The sequence below is a fragment of the Aethalodelphis obliquidens genome, unplaced genomic scaffold (genome assembly GCF_003676395.1).
Source record: "Aethalodelphis obliquidens isolate GAN/ISIS:26980383/991018 unplaced genomic scaffold, ASM367639v1 scaffold25, whole genome shotgun sequence".
Taxonomy (NCBI): Eukaryota; Metazoa; Chordata; class Mammalia; order Artiodactyla; family Delphinidae; genus Aethalodelphis; species Aethalodelphis obliquidens.
In genome coordinates, this window is record NW_020837969.1 from 9,236,520 (window position 1) to 9,259,636 (window position 23,117).

The 23,117-nt window shown below is 38.2% G+C and overlaps 1 protein-coding gene across 1 annotated transcript in view; it reads left to right on the forward strand.

Annotated features, from left to right (window-relative positions):
• Positions 1 to 23,117, forward strand: part of CSMD1 (CUB and Sushi multiple domains 1) — a 1,488,158-nt gene that overhangs the window by 1,093,365 nt on the left and 371,676 nt on the right. The window contains exon 13 of the mRNA XM_027123007.1: positions 15,431 to 15,543. Coding sequence (XP_026978808.1) covers positions 15,431 to 15,543 — 113 coding nt within the window. The remainder of the gene's footprint in view (positions 1 to 15,430; positions 15,544 to 23,117) is intronic.

The following is a 23,117-nucleotide window of genomic DNA, read 5'->3' on the forward strand; positions in this document are numbered from 1 at the left end:
CCTTGCTGGTGGGGAGAGGTTGGTGGGAACCCCCATCACTGCTTCCCTCCTGCATCTCACCCCTTGTCCCCTCACCCCTCCCTCTGCCCCTATCTCTGGGAGGGAAGGGGCATCTCAGTCTCAGATTGGCAGAGACAGAGTCTTCCTGGATTGGGTCACTGGTGTGGCTGGTCTCTGTCACAGGTTCTGCTTTACTCAGAAAAGGGAGGCTCGGGCCCCGGGGAAGGTGAAGGCTTGCCCTGGACACCTGTGGTTACCAAGGTCCCTTCATCCGTCCCCCATGCTGGTGGTGCTGGTCTTCCTTATGTTGTTTGAGGGATACCCCTTGCATCCCCGTGAGGATGGAGCTTACCTGGAGCCTTCTGTTGCCCGGTCAGGGTTCAGGAAACACCAGGTCTGGTGGTCCTCTGTTTTTGGGGGGGCCACACAGACAGCCTGCACTGCGTTGGTTCTCTGACCCTGGAGTCTCAAACCAGCTTGCCTTCAGAGTCCTCTCCTGGTTGTGTCCTGTGCCATTTTGAGGGTTCATATCTGAGCTTATCAAGGAAGAGAATGGAAAAAAATGTGTCTGTGTCCATATACTTTTAAATCATCTGGGCTGCACTCAGTAACAGAAGTCTGTAAAATAACTTCATTATGGGCCGTAGTAAACTTTTTTTCTTTGAAGTGAAAGATAGAAGTTTGGATTAGATATTTTGTCTACAGCTCCACATAGAAAGACTTAACAATTCTGATACTGTTTAGTGGATTTAACCTGGTGATGGCAGACCATTGATGTAACTAACGTCATCTTCTATGCCACCTGGCTAGAATGGATTCCAGCACGGTGAATAAAAGCTGTCGCATTTGAATGAAATGTGTGCAGGAGTCACACTCACTGAAAAGCTTGCTCTAATTTCACGTTGGTGCCAGTGGGGAAATTCTATCAGCTTCAGTGTATGTACTGTTGATCTCCAGGTTTATTTAACTTTATATATAATAGTATGATCATTTATTCTATAAAACCACTGCCTTGAGTGATTTTTCGAAGTCAGCTTGAGATAAAAGAGTTCTGTTCCTCTCCACCTGTTCAGCATTCTGTTCTGGTACATGTCGTGTAAATAGCCGTGTTGCCTGGAAGTCCCCTGCACGAGGAGCCAGCTGGATGCTGGTGGATCGAGAACCTTTAACTCTGATCAGGACTGCCTTCAGGCGGATTTGCTCTCAGGGTCTGGTCAATATTGCAAATAAAGATGTGCAAAACCTCAGATGACAAGCATATCCTTCCAAGACCAGAATTTAAATCCCTTCTGCCTCGGTATGTTTAATGATGAAGTCCACTTATGACTCTGGCTCTGCCACCTTTTACCAAGGTTTGTATCAGGGCATCTCTGACTCTTCCTAAAGGTGTTTTACTCCATCCCTGGGGGGCATGGTTCTCGTCACGTGCTGCACAGATCACACACTGTGTCTTAACCTCTCCTTATTAGTCTCTGGCACACACTGTATTAACCCAATCAAGGCAAACAGTCAACTAACATTTATATTTTAAGTAACTCTGCATTTCCTATACTTTCTCAGAATTTATGAAATTTATTGATATTAAAAAATGCAAAGACTTCAAAATAGGTCAATTTTAGGTCAGGTTTTTTTAAAAATTAATTTAATTTTTAATTTATTTTTACATCTTTATTGGAATATAATTGCTTTACAATGGTGTGTTAGTTTCTGCTTTATAACAAAGTGAATCAGTTATACATATACATATGTTCCCATATCTCTTCCCTCTTGCGTCTCCCTCCCTCCCATCCTCCCTATCCCACGCCTCCAGGCGGTCACAAAGCTAGGTCAGGTTTTAACTTGTGAGTAACATTTACTTTCTAACTGCCCAATTTACAATTGAAAGGTGTGCTTTAAAGGTTCCCACACCACTTTCCTTTCAGGTACCTGCCAGTAGGATGCAGGTCTGATGTGCTCCAGGTGTTACTTTGCATCAAATTCATACTTTGTGGCATACTCAAGAGTTTTGTTTTTTTTTAAAATCTCCAGGCTGAATAAATTATTTCTTTAATGAATATGTAGTAAAATAGACTTTTTGGAGTACAGATCTATAAGTATTAATACATGTATAGATTTGTATAACGACCAGCAAAATCAGGATACAGAAGTTTGTCACCCCTCAAAACTGTGCTTTCTCTTTGTAGTGATACCCTCTCCCACCTTAAACTGTGAAGCACTGATCTGTTATCCATCATTATAGTTTGTCTTTCTGAGAATATCACATAAATAGAATTGTACACTGTGTATTCTTTAAGACTGCAAGTGGAATGTAAAATGGTACAGCCATTCTGGAAAACAGTTAGGCAGTTTCATACGAAGTTAAGTACTTATTTATCATGTAATCTGGCAATCCCATTCCTAGGTATTTACCCTAAAGAAATAAAATTTGCCCTACATGAGTAGAGTTAACTCTGTTCATAATTGCCAAACACTGGAAACAGCGTAAATGTCCTTGGACAGGTGAATAGATAGACACACCTTGGTATATTCATACAAGGAAGTTCTGTTCATCAGTACCAAGGAACAAACTGCTGACACACACAGCAATGTGGGAATTGCATGGTGCTGTGCTGAGTGAAAGCACCCAGTTTGATTTCACAATCCCTTTCCAGCAGATGTATTTCATGTATGTGAGGATAGAACTGTTGAATCATTTAACAAGGGCCAAAAAGAAGACCTGTCCAGAAATGAGATGGCTTTCCTCTACGATGTAATATTAATAGCAACCAAAGCATCATGAAGTTACTGCCTCACCTGGGTGCAGTTAAGCTTTAAAGAACAATGACCATTTTCACGTGAAAGACTTTAGCTGTTCTCTCGATGCAGTATGCCCTGGTTGCAGGGAAGGAACAAACACATGATCAAAAGTCATTTCCTTCCTTTTGGGTTAATGATTCAATACGCTGGAACATACAGTCAAAGATACTGCTGATTTCAGTTCAACACTGATCCTGATTGCAAGGAGGCATATCAAACCACTGAGGTTAAGACAGCTCGACCATGGTTGGACTCTATCAAAAAGATAAGAGAATTTTAGGTCTGAATGATTCCTTGAAGGTAATTTACTACAGTTGTTTCCCAGATGAAGAAACTGACATAGATGTAAAATAATTTAGCTAAAACCACAGGGTAAATTAAAGGCAGAGCTTCAACAGAACCTCAAATACCAAGTCCTTGGTATGCTAAGATCAAACAAAAATTTAAATCATTAGTTGGAGATATTCCTATGAAATTTAAACATGTAGATATTTAATGAATTTTAATGGGGATTAATTTACATTTTCATTTATGCATTTGTTCAAAGAAATGGTGCATTTTATACGCAAGAGTCTGGGGATTAAAGGCCAAGTGATATCAGCTTGCACTCAAGAAGGTTTAGAATTTGGTAGGAGAAGGAGGAAGTAGATGCCTGTGAATGTTTGTCTTCGGTGAGGTGTATGCAGGGTTCTCCAGTGACCTAGAGAAAAAAAATACCTGCATCACCTAAGTGAGTTAAGAAATGCCAGGTGAGGGGCTTCCCTGGTGGCGCAGTGGTTGAGAGTCCACCTGCTGATGCAGGGGACATGGGTTCATGCCCCGGTCTGGGAAGATCCCACATGCCGCGGAGCAGATGGGCCCGTGAGCCATGGCTGCTGAGCCTGCGCGTCCGGAGCCTGTGCTCCACAACGGGAGAGGCCACAACAGTGAGAGGCCGGCGTACCGCAAAAACAAAAACAAAAAAACAAAAAACAAAAAAAAAGAAACGCCAAGTGAGAATCCTCAAATACTGTAAGAAATCCTTATCCAGGGAGCATAGGCACTCCAGGCAGTGATTTCAGGATTTGCCAAAAACCTGGAGGCAGAGAAGTGCCAGTAGTTTTGGAGAATGGTTAAAACCCCAGCATGGTTGGAGCAACAGGTTGAGCAATGGGAGGGGAGGGCAGTGGGGAGCTGGCACCTCCAATATGACGGCTCTGTTTCCCAAAGGCAATTTTATTATCGTTTTTTAACAAGTCAAATTTCTTAGCGATTCATTGGAATAATTTTATTTTTAAGTTTAATTTAAAACACTATGTACTAGAAAGTCATTTTGGGAGAAAATAAAACTGCTTTAAAGAAAGCAATTATAGCTTATGTGTTATGATGGCTGTTAAAGTATTTTACCAAAACTAGCATTTATTTTATTTTTCAGTTATGGAAACAAAAAATCCTGTTTCCAACAGATAAACAGTTGCACAGGGTTAACAATATTGGCTTCATTATTTTAAACTTTTTTTTTCCATTGGTGCTAGCAAACTAAAATACTTCTGGAAAAAAGAACTAAAAGGGAAATATTTTCTTTTCTTTTAAATAATTCTAAAATAATTTTGTAAAATATAAAAAAATTAACACAAAAATACTTTTTGAATGTTCAAGTAATTTTTTAAACATGTTAAATAATTAATTGTACCAAGCTGTCTTACAGTCATTTTTATAAATATATCAGTCACTTAAGTATCAGGCTTAAATTCTAAAACTTGAGTAATGCAAGTCATCTTTATTTTTATTATTTTCTTAATTAAAAAAAAATTGGCCACTCTGTGCAGCATGCAGGATCTTAGTTCGCAGGCCACTGTTCAAACCCGTACCCCCTGCAGTGGAAGCACAGAAATTTAATCACTGGACCACCAGGGAAGTCCCACAAATCATCTTAATTTGACTTCGATTGAAGGAACTTTGTAGTGTAGCCAAGTACCTGCTTATTTAGTTTTATGTGAATCAATAGACTAACATAAAACTGTATTAAAATGAAGTCCAGTGCAGAAATAAAATAAATTCAAATATTTACACTCAGAGGTATTTCTGAAATAGTTAACTTGACAGTATAAATCTTTTCAGTGTGCGAAAAATTTCTACATGATAAGTTTTTAACAACTTAAAATTAAATCAAAGGTGGGGGGAAGTGATATAAGAATCAGGAGGATAAATTAGGAGGCTAGTTCAGCGATGTTGCTATGAGACACTCAAACTGAGAAAGTGGAGACAGAAAGAAATGGTGAAAGGAATGTGGAAGAGGTAAAATTATATGGCTTGTTGATGAATGATGAAATGTATAAATGCATATATTTATAGTCTGTGGACTGTGACATAGAAGGGGTAGGCACTGAGAAATCAACAACCTTGAAATGAAGTCTGGAATCCTTCTAAAGACTGACTGAATCAAGGTGGTCACTCTCACTGCCAGAAGAAAATTAAATCCTCCAAGAAGGAAGATAACAACACACATAGCTTCTATGATGGTATAACACAAAGTCTAGCATTCAACCAAAATGTCTAGAAATAACACCCAATGACCCAGAACCGAGAGACAGACAATACAAAAGGAAAAGGACATCTAGATATTATAGTTATCACTAAGGGACTTTGATAATTAACTATGATTTATATATTTAAGAATATAAATAAAATGATCAAGAATTTTGCCAGAAAACCGGAATTCATAACAAACCAAATGAAAGTTTTAAGAATTAAAAAATACAACATCTGAAATAAAGAACTCAATAGATGTGGCTTGAACTGGAAGATAGATTAGTAGAAAATATTCAACCTGAAGCAGAAAAAAAATGTACAGAAAACATGTGTGTAATTGGCATTGAAGAAGAGAAAGAGAGAGAAAATGGGACATAACTAATCTTTGAAGACATTATCACCAAGAATTTTCCAATATTGACAACAGACATCAGGATAGAGATTCAAGAAATTCTACAAGACAGTAGGCATAATACAAGAAAAACCTCAGCCTGGCACATTATAATAAATCTTCTGAAAAACAGGACAAGGAAAGATCTTACAAGTAGTATAAACAAAGAAATGTTATTTTCAAAACGGCAAATATAAGTTCAATGGAAGTTTTCTCAATATAAAGTAAAAAAAAGTAAAAAGACAACAGAATGATATCTTTGAAGTCTTGGGGGAAAGAAACATGCTGTTAGCTTAAAGGGACAATTTTAAAAATTGACTAATCAAAAGAGAAAAAAAGAAAAATGAACTTTTATTAGTAATTATATTCTAAATAAAAGGATAAAATCTCTGATTAGATAAAAATAATATAAATAAAATAAGTAAATCAACAATAATGTAAAACAAGTATTTGATGCTTACATATACAAACATGAAATATTTATATACATAAAACAGTTGAAAGCAAAAGGCTAGAAAAAGATACTCCTTCTAAGGACTAACCAACAGAAGAAAGAATGGTATAGCTTTATAATTATAAGTCAAAGAAGACATTAATGCCAGACATTCATGCTTTGTGCCCTTTTTGGTATGTTACACTTCAATAAAATCTATGCATAGGGAAAAAAAAAAATCTCTCTTCAAACAAGCAAATAGAACAACCAAACATAAGGGAATAGTCTTTCCAATGAAGACAAATCTTCAGAAAGAAGTACATTTTCATATTTCATGAGTGCACATCACTCACTGAAATACTTCCTTTTTTTCAATTTGTATGTAATACTGTGTGAGTTCCTTAACATGTATTAGGCGTTGTTCATCTTCCCCTGAAGAATCGTGTACATTGTAGCGCCTGAGGTGAGAAGGTTGTGTTGATTCACAAATGATGTGATTGATAGGGCAAATCATGTGCTCATATCCCTGAAACAACTTTGCTGAAAGCAAAGCTTCCTCTTTGATTAGAGGCATTTGTTTTGGTTGAATTGATTTTTTTCTTACACTTTTTCTCTTTCAACATGCTTTTCTGTCAGCACATTGACTTCAGTCAATGAATTGAGTGTTTCTTCTCACTGGCTGACAGCAGCCGCTGTGTGACTTTTTTTTTAATTTTTAAACATCTTTATTGGAGTATAATTGCTTTACAATGGTGTGTTAGTTTCTGCTGTATAACAAAGTGAATCAGCTATACATATACATATATCCCCATACCTCCTCCCTCTTGCATCTCCCTCCCACCCTCCATATTCCACCGCTCTAGGTGGACACAAAGCACTGAGCTGATCTCCCTGTGCTATGCAGCTGCTTCCCACTAGCTATCTGTTTTACATTTGGTAGTGTATATATGTCCATGCCACTCTCTCACTTCATCCCAGCTTACCCTTCCCCCTCCCCGTGTCCTCAAGTCCATTCTCTACGTCTGCGTCTTTATTCCTGTCCTGCCCATCGGTTCTTCAGAGCCAGTTTTTTTCTTTAGATTCCATATATATGTGTTAGCATATGGTATTTGTTTTTCTCTTTCTGACTTATTTCACTCTGTATGACAGACTCTAGGTCCATCCATCTCACTACAAATAACTCAATTTCGTTTCTTTTTATGGCTGAGTAATATTCCATTGTATATATGTGTCACATCTTTATCCATTCATCTGTCAATGGACACTTAGGTTGCTTCCATGTCCTGGCTACTGTAAATAGAGCTGCAATCAACATTGTGGTACATGACTCTTTTTGAATTATGGTTTTCTCAGGGTATATGCCCAGTAGTGGGATTGCTGGGTCATATGATAGTTCTATTTTTAGTTTTTTAAGGAAACTCCACACTGTTTTCCATAGTGGCTGTATCCATTTACATTCCGATGAACAGTGCAAGAGGGTTCCCTTTTCTCTACACCCTCTCCAGCATTTATTATTTGTAGATTTTTTGATGATGGCCATTCTGACTGGTATGAGGTGATACTTCATTGTAGTTTTGATTTGCATTTCTCTAATGATTAGTTATGTTGAGCCTCTTTTCATGTGCCTCTTGGCCAGCTGTATATCTTCCTTGGTGAAATGTCTGTTTAGGTTTTCTGCCCATTTTTTTAATTGAGTTGTTTTTTTTTTTTTTTTTTGATATTGAGCTGCATGAGCTGCTTGTATATTTTGGAGATGAATCCTTTGTCAGTTTCTTCATTTGCAAATATTTTCTCCCATTCTGAGGTTTGTCTTTTCGTCTTGTTTATGGTTTCCTTTGCTTTGCAAAAGCTTTTAAGTTTCATTAGCTCCCATTTTTTTATTTTTGTTTTTATTTCCATTTCTCAAGGAGGTGGGTAAAAAAGCATCTTGCTGTGATTTATGTCATAGAGTGTTCTGCCTATGTTTTCCTCTAAGAGTTTTATAGTGTCTGGCCTTACATTTAGGTCTCTAATCCATTTTGAATTTATTCTTGTTTATGGTGTGAGGGAGTTTTCTAATTTCATTCTTTTACATGTAGCTGTCCAGTTTTCCCAGCACCACTTATTGAAGAGGCTGTCTTTTCTCCATTGTATATTCTTGCCTCCTTTATCAAAGATAAGGTGACCATATGTGTGTGGGTTTGTCTCTGGGCTTTCTATCCTGTTCCATTGATCTGTATTTCTTTTTTTGTGCCAGTACCATACTGTCTTGATTACTGTAGCTTTGTGGTATAGTCAGAAGTCAGGGAGCCTGATTCCTCCAGCTCTGTTTTCCTTTCTCAAGATGGCTTTGGCTATTCGGGGCCTTTTGTGTTTCCATACAAATTGTGAAATTTTTGTTCTAGTTCTGTGAAGAATGTTATTGGTAGTTTGATAGGGATTGCATTGAATCTGAGGACTGCTTTGAGTAGTATAGTCATTTTCACAATATTGATTCTTCCAATCCAAGTACATGGTATATCTCTCCAACTGTTTGTATCATGTTTAGTTTCTTTCATCAGTGTCTTATAGTTTTCTGCATACAGGTCTTTTGTCTCCCTAGGTAGGTTTATTCCTAGGTATTTTATTCTTTTTGTTGCAGTGGTAACTGGGAGTGTTTCTTTAATTTCTCTTTCAGATTTTTCATCATTAGTGTGTAGGAATGCAAGAGATTTCTGTGCATTAATTTTGTATCCTGCTGCTTTACCAGATTCATTGATTAGCTCTAGTAGTTTTCTGGTGGCATCTTTAGGATTCTCTATGTGAAGTATCATGTCATCTGCAAATAGTGACAGTTTTACTTCTTCTTTTCCAATTTGAATTCCTTTTATTTCTTTTTCTTCTCTGATTGCTGTGGCTAAAACTTCCAAAACTATGTTGAATAAGAGTGGTGAGAGTGGGCAACCTTGTCTTGTTCCTGATCTTAGTGGAAATACTTTCAGTTTTTCACCAGTGAGAATGATGTTGGCTGTGGTTTGTCATATATGGCCTTTATTATGTTGAGGTAAGTTCCCTCTATGCCCACTTTCTGACGGGTTTTAAACATAAATGCATGCAGAATTTTGTCAAAAGCTTTTTCTGCATCTATTGAGATGATCATATTGTTTTTATCCTTCAATTTGTTAATATGGTTTATCACATTGATTGATTGCATATACCCCACTTGATCACGGTATATGAACCTTTTAATGTGCTGTTGAATTCTGTTTGCTATTATTTTATTCAGATTTTGCATGTATGTTCATCAGTAATATTGGCCTGTAGTTTTCGTCTTTTGTGACATCTTTGTCTGGTTTTGGTATCAGAGTGATGGTGGCCTCATAGAATGAGTTTGGGAGTGTTCCTCCCTCTGCATAATTTTGCAGGTGTTTGAGAAGGATAGGTGTTAGCTCTTCTCTAAACTTTTTTTTTTTTTTTTTTGCGGTACGTGGGCGTCTCACTGCCGTGGCCTCTCCTGCTGTGGAGCACAGGCTCCGGACACGCAGGCCCAGCAACCATGGCTCATGGGCCCAGCCGCTCTGCGGCATGTGGGATCCCCCTGGACTGGGGCAGAAACCCACGTCCCATGCATCGGCAGGCAGACTCCCAACCACTGCGCCGTCAGGGAAGCCCTTCTTCTCTAAACTTTTGATAGAATTCGCCTGTGAAGCCATCAGGTCCTGGGCTTTTGTTTGTTGGAAGATTTTAAATCACAGTTTCAATTTCAGTGCTTGTGGTTGGTCTGTTTATATTTTCTATTTCTTCTTGGTTCAGTCTTGGAAGATTGTGCTTTTCTAAGAATTTGTCCATTTCTTCCAGGTTGTCCATTTTATTGCCATATAGTTGCTTATAGTAATCTCTCATGATCCCTTGTATTTCTGCAGTGTAAGTTGCTACTTTTTCATTTCTAATTCTATTGATTTGAGTCTTCTCCCTTTTTTTCTTGCTGAGTCTGGCTAATGGTGTATCAATTTTGCTTATCTTCTTAAATAACCAGCTTTTAATTTTATTGATCTCTGCTATCGTTTCCTTCATTTCTTTTTCATTTATTTCTGTTCTGATTTTATGATTTCTTTCCTTCTGCTAACCTTGGTTTTTTTTGTTCTTTCTCTAATTGCTTTAGTTGTAAGTTTAGGTTGTTTATTTGAGATGTTTCTTGTTTCCTGAGATAGGATTGTATTGCTATAAACTTCCCTTTTAGAACTGCTTTTGCTACATCCCGTAGGTTTGGGTTGTCGTGTTTTCATTGTCATTTGCTTGCAGGTATTTTTTGATTTCCTGTTTGATTTCTTCAGTGATCCCTCAGTTGTTTAGTAGTGTATTGTTTAGCCTCCACATGTTTGCATTTTTTACAGATTTTTTCCTGTAATTGGTATCTAGTCTCATAGCGCTGTGGTCGGAAAAGATACTTGATACAATTTCAATATTCTTAAATTTACCAAAGCTTGATTTGTGACCCAAGATATGATCTATCCTGGAGAATGTTCCATGAGCACTTGAGAAGAAAGTATATTCTGTTGTTTTTGGATGGAATGTCCTATAAATATCAACTAAGTCCATCTTGTTTAATGTCATTTAAATCTTGTGTTTCCTTATTTATTTTCATTTTGGATGATCTGTCCATTGATGAAAGGGGGGTGTTAAAGTCCCCTACTATTTTTGTGTTACTGTCGATTTCCCCTTTTATGGCTGTTAGCACTTGCCTTATGTATTGAGGTGCTCCTATATTGGATGCATAAATATTTACAATTGTTATATCTTTTTCTTTGATCAATCCCTTGATCATTATGTAGTGTCCTTCGTCTCTTGTAATAGTCTTTCTTTTAAAGTCTATTTTGTCTGATACAAGAATTGCTACTCCAGCCTTCTTTTGGTTTCCACTTGCATGGAATATCTTTTTCCATCCTCTCGCTTTCAGTCTGTATGTGTCCCTAGGTCTGAAGTGGGTCTCTTGTAGACAGTATATATACGGGTCTTGTTTTTGTATCCATTCAGCTATTCTATGTCTTTTGGTTGGAGCATTTAATCCATTTACATTTAAGGTAGTTATTGATATGTATGTTCCTATTACCATTTTCTTAATTGTTTTGGGTTTGTTATTGTAGGTCTTTTCCTTCTCTTGTGTTTCGTGCCTAGAGAAGTCACTTTAGCATTTGTTGTAAAGCTGGTTTGGTGGCACTGAATTCCTTTAGCTTTTGCTTGTCTGTAAAGGTTTTAATTTCTCTGTCAAATCTGAATGAGATCCTTGCTGGGTAGAGTAATCTTGGTTGTAGGTTTTTCCCTTTCATCACTCTAAATATGTCCTGCCACTCCCTTCTGGCTTGCAACATTTCTGCTGAAGGATCAGCTGTTAACCTTATGGGGATTCCCTTGTATGTTATTTGTTGCTTTTCCCTTGCTGCTTTTAATATTTTTTCTTTGTCTTTAATTTTTGATAGTTTGATTAGTATGTGTCTTGGCGTGTTTCTCCTTGGATTTATCCTGTATGGGACTCTCTGTGCTTCCTGGAGTTGATTGACTATTTCCTTTCCCATATTAGGGAAGTTTTCAACTATAATCTCTTCAAATATTTTCTCAGTCCCTTTCTTTTTCTTTTCTTCTCTGGGACCCCTATAATACGAGTGTTGGTGCATTTAATGTTTTCCCAGAGGTCTCTGAGACTATCCTCAATTCTTTTCATTCTTTTTTGTTTATTCTGCTCTGTGGTAGTTATTTCCACTGTTTTATCTTCCAGGTCACTTATCCGTTCTTCTGCCTCAGTTATTCTGCTATTGATTCCTTTAGAGTATTGCTAATTCGATTTATTGTGTTATTCATCATTGTTTGTTTGCTCTTTAGTTCTTCTAGGTCCTTGTTAAACATTTCTACTAACTTTTCCATTCTATTTCCAAGGTTTTGGATCATCTTTACTATCATTACTCTGAATTCTTTTTCATGTAGACTATTTCCTCTTCATTTCTTTGGTGTGGTGGGTTTTTACCTTGATCCTTCATCTTCTGTGTGTTTCTCTGTCTTCTCATTTTGCTTAACTTACAGTGTTTAGGGTCTCCTTTTCGCTGGCTGCAGGTTCTTATTTTCCATTGCTTTTGGTGTCTGCCCCCAGTGGGTAAGGTTGGTTCAGTGGGTTGTGTAGGCTTCCTAGTGGAGGGGACTGATGCCCGGGTTCTGGTGGATGAGACTGGATCTTGTCTTTCTGGTGGACTGGACTGCATCCGGTGGTGTGTTTTGGGATGTCTGTATCTTATTATGGTTTTAGCCAGCCTCTCTGCTAATGGGTAGGGTTGTGTTCCTGCCTTGCTAGTTGTTTGGCATAGGGTGTCCAGCAGTGTAGCTTGCTGGTCATTGAGTGGAACTGGGTCTTAGTGTTGAGATGGAGATCTCTGGATGAGCTTTCGCCGTTTGATAATATGTGGAGCTGTGAGGTCTCTGGTAGACCAATGTTCTGAACTTGGCTCTCCCACCTCAGAGGCTCAGGCCTGACACCCGGCCGGAGCACCAAGACCCTGTCAGCCATACGGCTTAGAAGAAAAGGGAGAAAATAAATAAATTAATTAATTAAATTAAATAGTTATTAAAATAAAAAATAAAACAATTATTAAAAATAGAAAAGTTTAAAAGTAATTTTAAAAAGAAAGAGGGAAAGAAGAGAGCAACCAAACCAAAAAAAGCAAATCCAATGATAACAAGCGCTAAAAACTATACATAAAACAAAACATGGACAGACCGAAACCTAGAACAAATGGTAAAAGTAAAGCTATACTGACAAAATCACACAAAGAAGTATACACATACACACTCACAAAAAAGAGAAAAAAAGGAAAAAATAATATATATATAAAAAGGAAGAGAGCAACCAAATAAATAAACAAATCTGCCAATGATAATAAGCTCTAAATAGTAAACTAAGATAAGCATAAAACCAGAAACAAATTTACATGCAGAAAGCAAACCCCAAATCTGCAGTTGTTCCCAAAGTCCACCACCTCACTTTTGGGATGATTTGTTTTCTATTCAGGTATGCCAGTGATGCAGGGTACAGCAAGTTGATTGTAGAGATTTAATCCACTGCTCCTGAGGCTTCTGGGAGAGATTTCCCTTTCTCTTCTTTGTTCGTGCAGCTCCTGGGGTTCAGCTTTGGATTTGGCCCCGCCTCTGCGTGTAGGTCGCCGGAGGGCGTCTGTTCTTTGTCTAGACAGGACGGGGTTAAAGGAGCAGCTCATTAGGGGTCTCTGGCTCACTCAGGCTAGGGGGAGCGAGGGGTATGGGATGCGGGGTGAGCCTGCGGCTGCAGATCCTGGTGTGACATTGCACCAGCCTGAGGCGCACCGTGTGTTCTCCCGGGGAAGTTGTCCCTGGATCACGGGACCGTGGCAGTGGCGGGCTGCACAGGCTCCCAGGAGGGGAGGTGTAGACAGTGACTTGTGCTCGCACACAGGCTACTTGGTGGCTGCAGCAGCAGCACCCAAAAAAATGGTTTCTTGCCTCTTCGGCACGGCAGCTCCATGCTTTTTCCAGGACCCCCTCCTGGCTAGCTGTGGGCACTAGCCCCCTTCAGGCTGTGTTCATGCAGCCAACCCCAGTCCTCTCCGTGGGATCTGACCTCTGAAGCCCGATTCTCCGCTCCCAGCCCCGCCTGCCCCGGCGGGTGAGCAGACAAGCCTCTCGGGCTGGTGAGTGCTGATCGGCACCGATCCTCTGTGCGGGAATCTCTCCGCTTTGCCCTCCGCACCCCTGTGGCTGCGCTCTCCTCTGTGGCTCCGAAGCTTTCCCCCTCTGCCACCTGCAGTCTCCGCCTGCGAAGGGGCTTCCTAGTGTGTGGAAACCTTTCCTCCTTCACAGCTCCCTCCCACTGGTGCAGGTCCTGTCCCTATTGTTTTGTCTCTGTTTATTCTTTTTTCTTTTGCCCTACCCAGGTACGTGGGGAATTTCTTGCCTTTTGGGAGGTCTGAGGTCTTCTGCCAGTGTTCAGTAGGTGTTCTGTAGGAGTTGTTCCACATGTAGATGTATTTTTGATGTATTTGTGGGGAGGAAGGTGACCTCCATGTCTTACTCCTCCGCCATCTTGAAGGCCCCCCTGACTGTTTTGTTAATACACAATGAATGCTTCACTGAAAATTCCATTCGCTGTGACCTGGACTTTAATATGCAGCTGGAAAGTTCCATACATTTGCCAAATCTGTCTCTGCTGTGCATGCAGTTCTCCTTGTCAATATTCTTGTAATGTGTGCTTAACTTTGTTTTCCTATGTGTGTGTGTGTGTGTGTATTTATATCCAAACTTTATTTAGAGTAGTTTTATGTTCAGAGCAAAACTAAGAGGGAGATACAGAGATATACCCACTGCCTGCACACATGCACAGCCTCCCAATTATTAATATCCCCCACCAAATGGTGCAACTTTTTCCCAAGGATGAACCTGTGTGGACACCTCATCATCACCCAAAGTTCGTGGTTTACATTAGGGTTCACTCTTGATGTTGCAGTCTATGGGTTTGGACAAATGTATAATGACGTGTATCCGTCATTACAGTATCATACAAAGTATTTTCATTGCCCTAAAAATCCTCTGTGCTCCACCTATTCATCCCTCCCACTTCCCAACCCGTCAACCACTGATCTTTTTGCTGTTTCCATAGTTTCACCTTTTCTAGAATGTCCTAGGGTTGGAATCATCCTGTAGTGGCCTTTTCAGATTGTTTTCTTTCACTTAGTGCATTTACATTTCCTCCATGTATTTCATGGCCTGATAGCTCATTTCCTTTCAGTGCTAAAGAAGTTTCCATCCTATGATATAATTTTTGTGGTAAAGGGACATGATAATTCCAGAGTGTGTAACCCAAGCATTACGTGAATGAACCAGAACTTTTCTTAGCTTAGACATGCTTTCCTATTAATGATGTGATGTTATATCACCGCACAGCAGTAAGGCACATAGGGTGACCAACCCTCCCAGTTTGTCCAGTGCTGACCCAGTTTTAGCACTGACAGTCCTGCACCCAGAGAAGAACTTCAGTGTCAGATACATGGGAGGGTTGCTCACCCTAAGTCGATTTTTAAAATCAAAGATACAAATTCACAGCTATAATATAGAATAATTACTGTAAAAGGCCAAGATATTGTGATTCAAATATGAATATGAATTACAAATGGCTATAGATTCTTTAAAGGACGGTCTTGCTATCTTTATATATCTATATCTATGGCTTGTCTGTTTAAGCAGCAGGATTCCCCCCACGCCTTGAAGGTAAAAGTGGAGATATTTGGTGCCTTAAACAATGGTTTTGACATTTCTTTTCTCTGCAGACTCACTGGATCCAGTGTTCCTGACCTTATTGTGAGTATGAGCAACCAGATGTGGCTACATCTACAGTCTGATGACAGCATTGCCTCGCCTGGATTTAAAGCTGTTTACCAAGGTATGGCCTGAACACACTTAGCAGCATTTAAAACCAGCTTTCCTGCAGAGGGCCAGGACCATTTTCTATGTGTTAGGTGTAAATAAAACTGACAAGTCAGAACAATGTTTAAAAATAAGGACTAATTATTTGCAACTTCTGTAATTAAAGTTCTACTTATAGCTTGTTTTTGCAAGGGAGAAATGTTAACTTCTCGAAAGCTTGGCTCGCCGTTACTGTGGCAAAACAAAGATTGAGATCAAGTATAAAATGTAAGCCAGGAAATGTGTTCACACTTGTCGATCTTGGCATTTTAGCTCTTCCTGAGGGAAGTTGTTATGCTTATAACTAAGGGAAGCATTTTGAACAAAGTATGAATTTGAGTGGCATCAACTCGATGAAGTTTATTGTATACATCCTCAGGTACAAATGTGTGGGTTTCTAATGGAAGACAGGGAAATCTAGACAGAGTTGGAAAAAATCTACTAAGTACTTGTATAGGAGAAAAATAACCTTGCTTTGAGAATTATGAGTTATGCTTGCTCTGGAGAAGAGAATGCTCCTTCAGGGAGGTTGGCTTCGTCTCTGAGTCACGAGACGTCCCGAGAGTCACGAGAGTCACTTGTTTATTTTTGTTTTTATTTCCATTACTCTAGGAGGTGGATCAAAAAAGATCTTGCTGTGATTTATGTCACACAGTGTTCTTCCTATGTTTTACTCTAAGAGTTTTATAGTGTCCGGTCTTACATTTAGGTCTCAAATACTTTTTGAGTTTATTTTTGTGTATGGTGTTAGGGAGTGTTCTAATTTCATTCTTTTACATGTAGCTGTCCAGTTTTCCCAGCACCACGTATTGAAGAGACTGTCTTTTCTCCATTGTATATCTTTGCCTCCTTTGTCATAGATTAGCTGGCCATAGGTGCATAGGTTTATCTCTGGGCTTTCTATCTTGTTCCATTGATCTATGTTTCTGTTTTTGTGCCAGTACCATATTGTCTTGATTACTGTAGCTTTGTAGTATAGTCTGAAGTCAGGGAGTCTCATTCCTCCAGCTCCGTTTTTTTCCCTCAAGACTGTTTTGGCTATTCAGGGTCTTTTGTGTCTCCATACAAATTTTAAGATGATTTGTTCTAGTTCTGTAAAAAATGCCATTGGTAACTTGATAGGGATTGCATTGAATCTGTGGATTGCTTTGGGTAGTATAGTCATTTTCACAATATTGATTCTTCCAATCCAAGAATGTGGTATATCTCTCCATCTATTGGTATCATCTTTAATTTCTTTCATCAGTGTCTTATAGTTTTCTGCCTAAAGGTCTTTTGTCTCCCTAGGTAGATTTATTCCTAGATATTTTATTCTTTTTGTTGCAGTGGTAAATGGGAGTGTATCCATAATTTCTCTTTCAGCTTTTTCATCATTAGTGTATAGGAATGCAAGAGATTTCTGTGCATTAACTTTGTATGCAGCTTTACCAAATTCATTGATTAGCTCTAGTAGTTTTCTGGTGGCATTTTTAGGATTCTCTATGTATAGTATCATGTCATCTGCAAACAGTGACAATTTTACTTCTTCTTTTCCAATTTGGATTCCTTTTATTTCTTTTTCTTCTCTGATTGCCATGGCTAGGACTTCCAAAACTATGTTGAATAATACTGGTGAGAGTGGACATCCTTGTTTCGTTCCTGATCTTAGAGGAAATGCTTTCATTTTTTCACCGTTGAGAATGATGTTTGCTGTGGGTTTGTCGTATATGGCCTTTATTATGTTGAAGTAGGTTCCTTCTATGCCCACTTTCTGGAGAGTTTTCATCATAAATGGGTGTTGAATTTTGTCAAAAACTTTTTCTGCATCTATTGAGATGATCATATGGTTTTTATCCTTCAATTTGTTAATATGGTGTATCACATTGATTGATTTGCATATATTGAAGAATCCTTGCATCCCTGGGATAAATCCCACTTGATCATGGTGTACGATCCTTTTAATGTGTTGTTGGATTCTGTTTGCTAGTATTTTGTTGAGGATTTTTGCATCTATATTCATCAGTGATATTGGTCTGTAATTTTCTTTTTTTGTAGTATCTTTGTCTGGTTTTGGCATCAGGGTGATGGTGGCCTCATAGAATGAGTTTGGGAGTGTTCCTTCCTCTGCAATTTTTTGGAAGAGTTTGAGAAGGATGGGTGTTAGCTCTTCTCTAAATGTTTGAGAGAATTCACCTGTGAAGCCATCTGGTCCTAGACTTTTGTTTGTTGGAAGATTTTTAATCACAGTTTCAATTTCATTACTTGTGATTGGTCTGTTCATATTTTCTGTTTCTTCCTGGTTCAGTCTTGGAAGGTTATACCTTTTTAAGAATTTGTCTGTTTCTTCCAGGTTGTCCATTTTATTGGCATAGAGTTGCTTGTAGTAGTCTCTTAGGATGCTTTGTATTTCTGCGGTGTCTGTGGTAACTTCTCCTTTTTCATTCCTAATTTTATTGATTTGAGTCCTCTCCCTCTTTTTCTGGATGAGTCTGGCTAATGGTTTATCAATTTTGTTTATCTTCTCAAAGAACCAGCTTTTAGTTTTATTGATCTTTGCTACTGTTTTCTTTGTTTCTATTTCATTTATTTCTGCTCTGATCTTTATGATTTCTTTCCTTTTTCTAACTTTGGGTTTCATTTGTTCTTCTTTCTCTAGTTCCTTTAAGTTTAAGTTTAGATTGTTTACTTGAGATTTTTCTTGTTTCTTGAGGTAGGCTTGTATAGCTATAAGCTTCCCTCTTAGAACTGCTTTTGCTGCATCCCATAGGTTTTGGATTGTCGTGTTCTCATTGTAATTTGGTTGTAGGTATTTTTTGATTTCCTCTTTGATTTCTTCAGTGATCTCTTGGTTATTTAGTAACGTATTGTTTAGCCTCCATGTGTTTGTGTTTTTTATGTTTTTTTTCCTGTAATTCATTTCTAATTTCATAGCGTTGTGGTCAGAAAAGATGCTTGATATGATTTCAGTTTTCTTAAATTTACTGAGGCTTGATTTGTGACCCAAGATGTGATCTATTCTGGAGAATATTCCGTGTGCTCTTGAGAAGAAAGTGTAATCTGCTGTTTTGGATGGAATGTCCTATAAGTATCAATTAAATCTTTCTGGTCTATTGTGTCATTTAAAGCTTGTGTTTCCTTATTTATTTTCATTTTGGATGATCTGTCTAGTGGTGTAAGTGAGGTGTTAACGTCCCCCACTATTATTGTGTTACTGTTGATTTTCTCTTTTATAGCTGTTAGCAGTTGCCTTATGTATTGAGGTGCTCCTATGTTGGGTGCATATGTATTTATAATTGTTATATCTTCTTCTTGGATTGATCCCTTGATCATTATGTATTGTCCTTCCTTGTCTCTTGTAACATTCTTTATTTTAACGTCTATTTTATCTGATATGAGTATAGCTACTCCAGCTTTCTTTTGATTTCCATTTCCATGGAATATCTTTTTCCATCCCCTCATTTTCAGTCTATATGTGTCCCTAGGTCTGAAGTGGGTCTCTTGTAGACAGCGTATATATGGGTCTTGTTTTTGTATCCATTCAGTGAGCCTGTGTCTTTTGGTTGGAGCATTTAATCTATTCACGTTTAAGGTAATTATCGATATGTATGTTCCTATGACAATTTTCTTAATTTTTTGGGTTTGTTTTTGTAGATCCTTTTCTTTTCTTGTGTTTCCCACTTAGAGAAGTTTCTTTAGCATTTGTTGTAGAGCTGGTTTGGTGGTGCTGAATTCTCTTAGCTTTTGCTTGTCTTTAAAGCTTTTGATTTCTCCATCGAATCTGAATGAGATCCTTGCCTGGTAGAGGAATCTTGGTTGTAGATTCTTCCCTTTGATCAATTTAAGTATATCATGCCACTCCTTTCTGGCTTGCAGAGTTTCTGCTGAGAAATCAGCTGTTAACCTTATGGGAGTTCCCTTGTATGTTATTTTTCGTTTTTTCCTTGCTGCTTTCAATAATTTTTCTTTGTGTTTAATTTTTTCCAATTTGATTACTATGTGTCTTAGCATGTTCCTCCTTGGGTTTATCCTGTATGGGACTCACTGCACTTCCTGGACTTGGGTGGCTAGTTCCTTTCCCATGTTAGGGAAGTTTTCGACTATAACGTCTTGAAGTATTTTCTCGGGTCCTTTGTCTCTCTCTTCTCCTTCTGGGACCCCTATAATGTGAATGTTGTTGGGTTTAATGTTGTCCCAGAGGTCTCTTAGACTGTGTTCATTTCTTTTCATTCTTTTTTCTTTATTCCGTTCCGCAGCAGTGAATTCTACCATTCTGTCTTCCAGGTCACTTATCCATTCTTCTGCCTCAGTTATTCTGTCTTCACTATCATTATTCTGAATTCTTTTTCTGAAAGGTTGCCTGTATCCACTTCATTTAGTTGTTTTTCTGGGGTTTTGTGTTGTTCCTTCATCTGGTACATAGTCCTCTGCCTTTTCATCTTGTCTATCTTTCTGTGAATGTGTTTTTTGTTCCACAGCCTGCAGGACTGTAGTTCTTCTTGCTTCTGCTGTCTGCCCTCTGGTGGATGAGGCTATCTAAGAGGCTTGTGTAAATTTCCTGATGGGAGGGACTGGTAAACAGACAATTTTTAAACAGAGAATTTTTACTGACACACACAAGATCTATTATTTGAAAGAAATGGCTCATGATAAACTACAATCTAAGAAAATATACAATAAGAATTCAGAATAAAACATTAATATATGTTCCACATAACTTTTTTTAAAATTAATTAATTCATTTTTATTTTTGGCTGCTTTGGGTCTTTGTTGCTGTGTGCAGGCTTTCTCTAGTTGTGGTGAGTGGTGGCTACTCTTTGTTGTGGTGCATGGGCTTCTCATTGAGGTGGCGTTTCTTGTTGCGGAGCACGGACCCTAGGCGCACAGGCTTCATTAGTTGTGGCATGCAGGCTCAGTAGTTGTGCCTCGCGGACTCTAGAGTGCAGGCTCAGTAGTTGTGGTGCATGGGCTTCATTGCTCTGTGGCAAGTGGGATCTTCCCAGACCAGGGATCGAACCCATGTCCCCTGCATTGGCAGGCAGATTCTTAACCACTGTGCCACTAGGGAAGTCCCCACATAACTACTTAAATTGTCAAAACTTTAGATACTTTCCTTAAGTTTCAAAATTCTAAGGAAGTAACAAATTTAAAAGAACAGTAATACAATAAAATTGGTGGGTTTTTTTTGGGATTATTTTACTGTAGGGGAACTGTTACTAAGAAAGAAATAATTTGTAAGTTATTGTTGGGAAAAATTAGGAAAGTGACATGGGAGGAGATGCAGTTGATTATTACCCTGTGGATATTGAAGACTTCTGCATCTATTAGCAATTTTGTTTCCGTGTTGCTAACGGTCTATATATGCATTTTCTTTGAATTCTTCTTCAGAGCAGTTTGTTAAATATCTTACTGATTTCTTCATTAATTACAGAGTTCATTGAAATCTTTGACATGACAGATGTGTGCATACATAAGTGAAAATGAAAGAAATATTAATCTGGAGAGCTGGGATTTTATTTTCTTCAGTTTTACTTTGTGAATTTGAATAAAGAAACAGTATGCTTTTGTCTTCCAAGTGTCCACTGTAGGGTAGTCAGGAGCTGGAAAAAAAGCAGCTAGTGGTTACTGCATACCAAGCCAATGAGGCAGGTAATTAAAAGCGTCTCCCAATGTCAAAACAATAAAGATGGTAGGTGATGGTGTCATGAGTCCAACAGTGAAGGCAGCATAACAGGGCTACACCCTTGCCTTGTGGGATGAAGGATAATAGTCACAGCGTTGAAAAGTCCTGTGGTGACAAGGGGTCTCCACAGGAGTGTCCTTATATACAAAGTGTGAAAGACTCCCCCTTGCTGGAGACATGGGCTGCGATGGGGACTTCATGACTCTTTTTTAATAAGAAATGCTACGAGAAAAAATGGTATTTACATCCCATGCAAAGGTTAGGACTTGAATGCACAGATAATTGCTGAATACTTCTGACATTTGGGTTTTTAGAGTTGACCTTTAATTGAACTTCTACATGACTGTGCCTTATTTAAGAAAGCACAGCAGAGATATAATCCTTTCCACATGACCTGCACTGGCTACTGCTTTTGGTAGAATCTAAATGCATTCGTGAAATACCAGACACTTCCCAACAGGGCAAATGACAGTAAATTAAGTCATGCAGTTTGAAGATACATATCATACAGACTAGGATAAAGACTCGAGAGAGGAGCATCTCTCCTGGATTGAGGATCCTTAACTACTAAGGGATGTCAGTCTCCTCAGTTACAATACAAATGTTCTTCCAACCGTCCTGTTTCAGTTTGAACGACCATACAGTATTCATTATAATCACATTTACTTCTAATTAGTAGTCTGTTAACAGTCTCGATAGCCTATTAGTGGCTACAGCCTAAAATGTCATGGAAATGTGGATGGCTGTCAGTCCTTGAGAAACTGCCAGTTCAAAGCCATTTATTATTTTTGACAGAACAATATTCTGTAGTTAAAAAGATAATTAAAATGAGGACTAATATAAGATTTGAGAACTTTAAAAATTGAGAGAATATATCAAAAGAAGACATCCTATGGACCTAGAGATTATCATACTAAGTGAAGTAAGCCAGAGAAAGACAAATATCATATGATATCATTTATGTGGAATCTAAAAGGAAAAGATACAAATAAACTTATTTACAAAACAGAAGTAGAGTCACAGATGTGGAAAACAAACTTATGGTTACCCAAAGGGAAAGGGGGAGGGAGAGATAAATTAGGAGATTGGGATTAACATATACACAATACTATGTACAAAATAGATAAACAACAAAGACCTACTGCATAGCACATGGAACTATACTCAGTATTTTATATATTATATACATACATATAACTGAGTCACTGTGCTGTACACCTGAAACTAACATGACATTGTAAATCAACTATATGTCAATAAAGAAATAAAGTAAAATAAATTAATTAATTAATTTAAAAAAAGAAGACATTCTTGAAACTGTTATTTCCAGAGTGCTATATTAGCTATCAATTGGAGATAAAATAAAAACCATTTGTGAAGGTGAGCATCAAATACATAAATAATTACACTATTTGATTGAAAATATTGTTGTGTATTGTATTATCAGAAAATATATACAGCTGCTACTTACACATGGTTTCACTTTCTAGGTTTTGATATTGCGTGATTTTAACTAACACCACTGTGATAGTTTAGCATACAGGCTCTGAGGCCAGAGTACCCAGGGTCCTCACTGGGCCACTTAGCTGGGCAAGCTGTTTAAACTCTCTATGTGTCAGACTCCTCATTTTTTTAAAAAGGGAGAAAATAATAGTGACACCAATTTCATTAGTATGTTGTAAAAATCAGTTGACCTAAAATGTGGAAAGCACGTAGAGTGAGAAATGCTAACTATTATTTGCATACGCATTTTCCTCTTTTAATTTTGAGTTTATTCTACAAGAATTTTTTATTGCTTATAGTAAAATATGTAAGAATTGTAAGTGCCCTTTCCAGGTTACTTCCTCCAGGCAACAGCTCTCAATATTTCCTTGTGTGTCCTTCCAGAATTT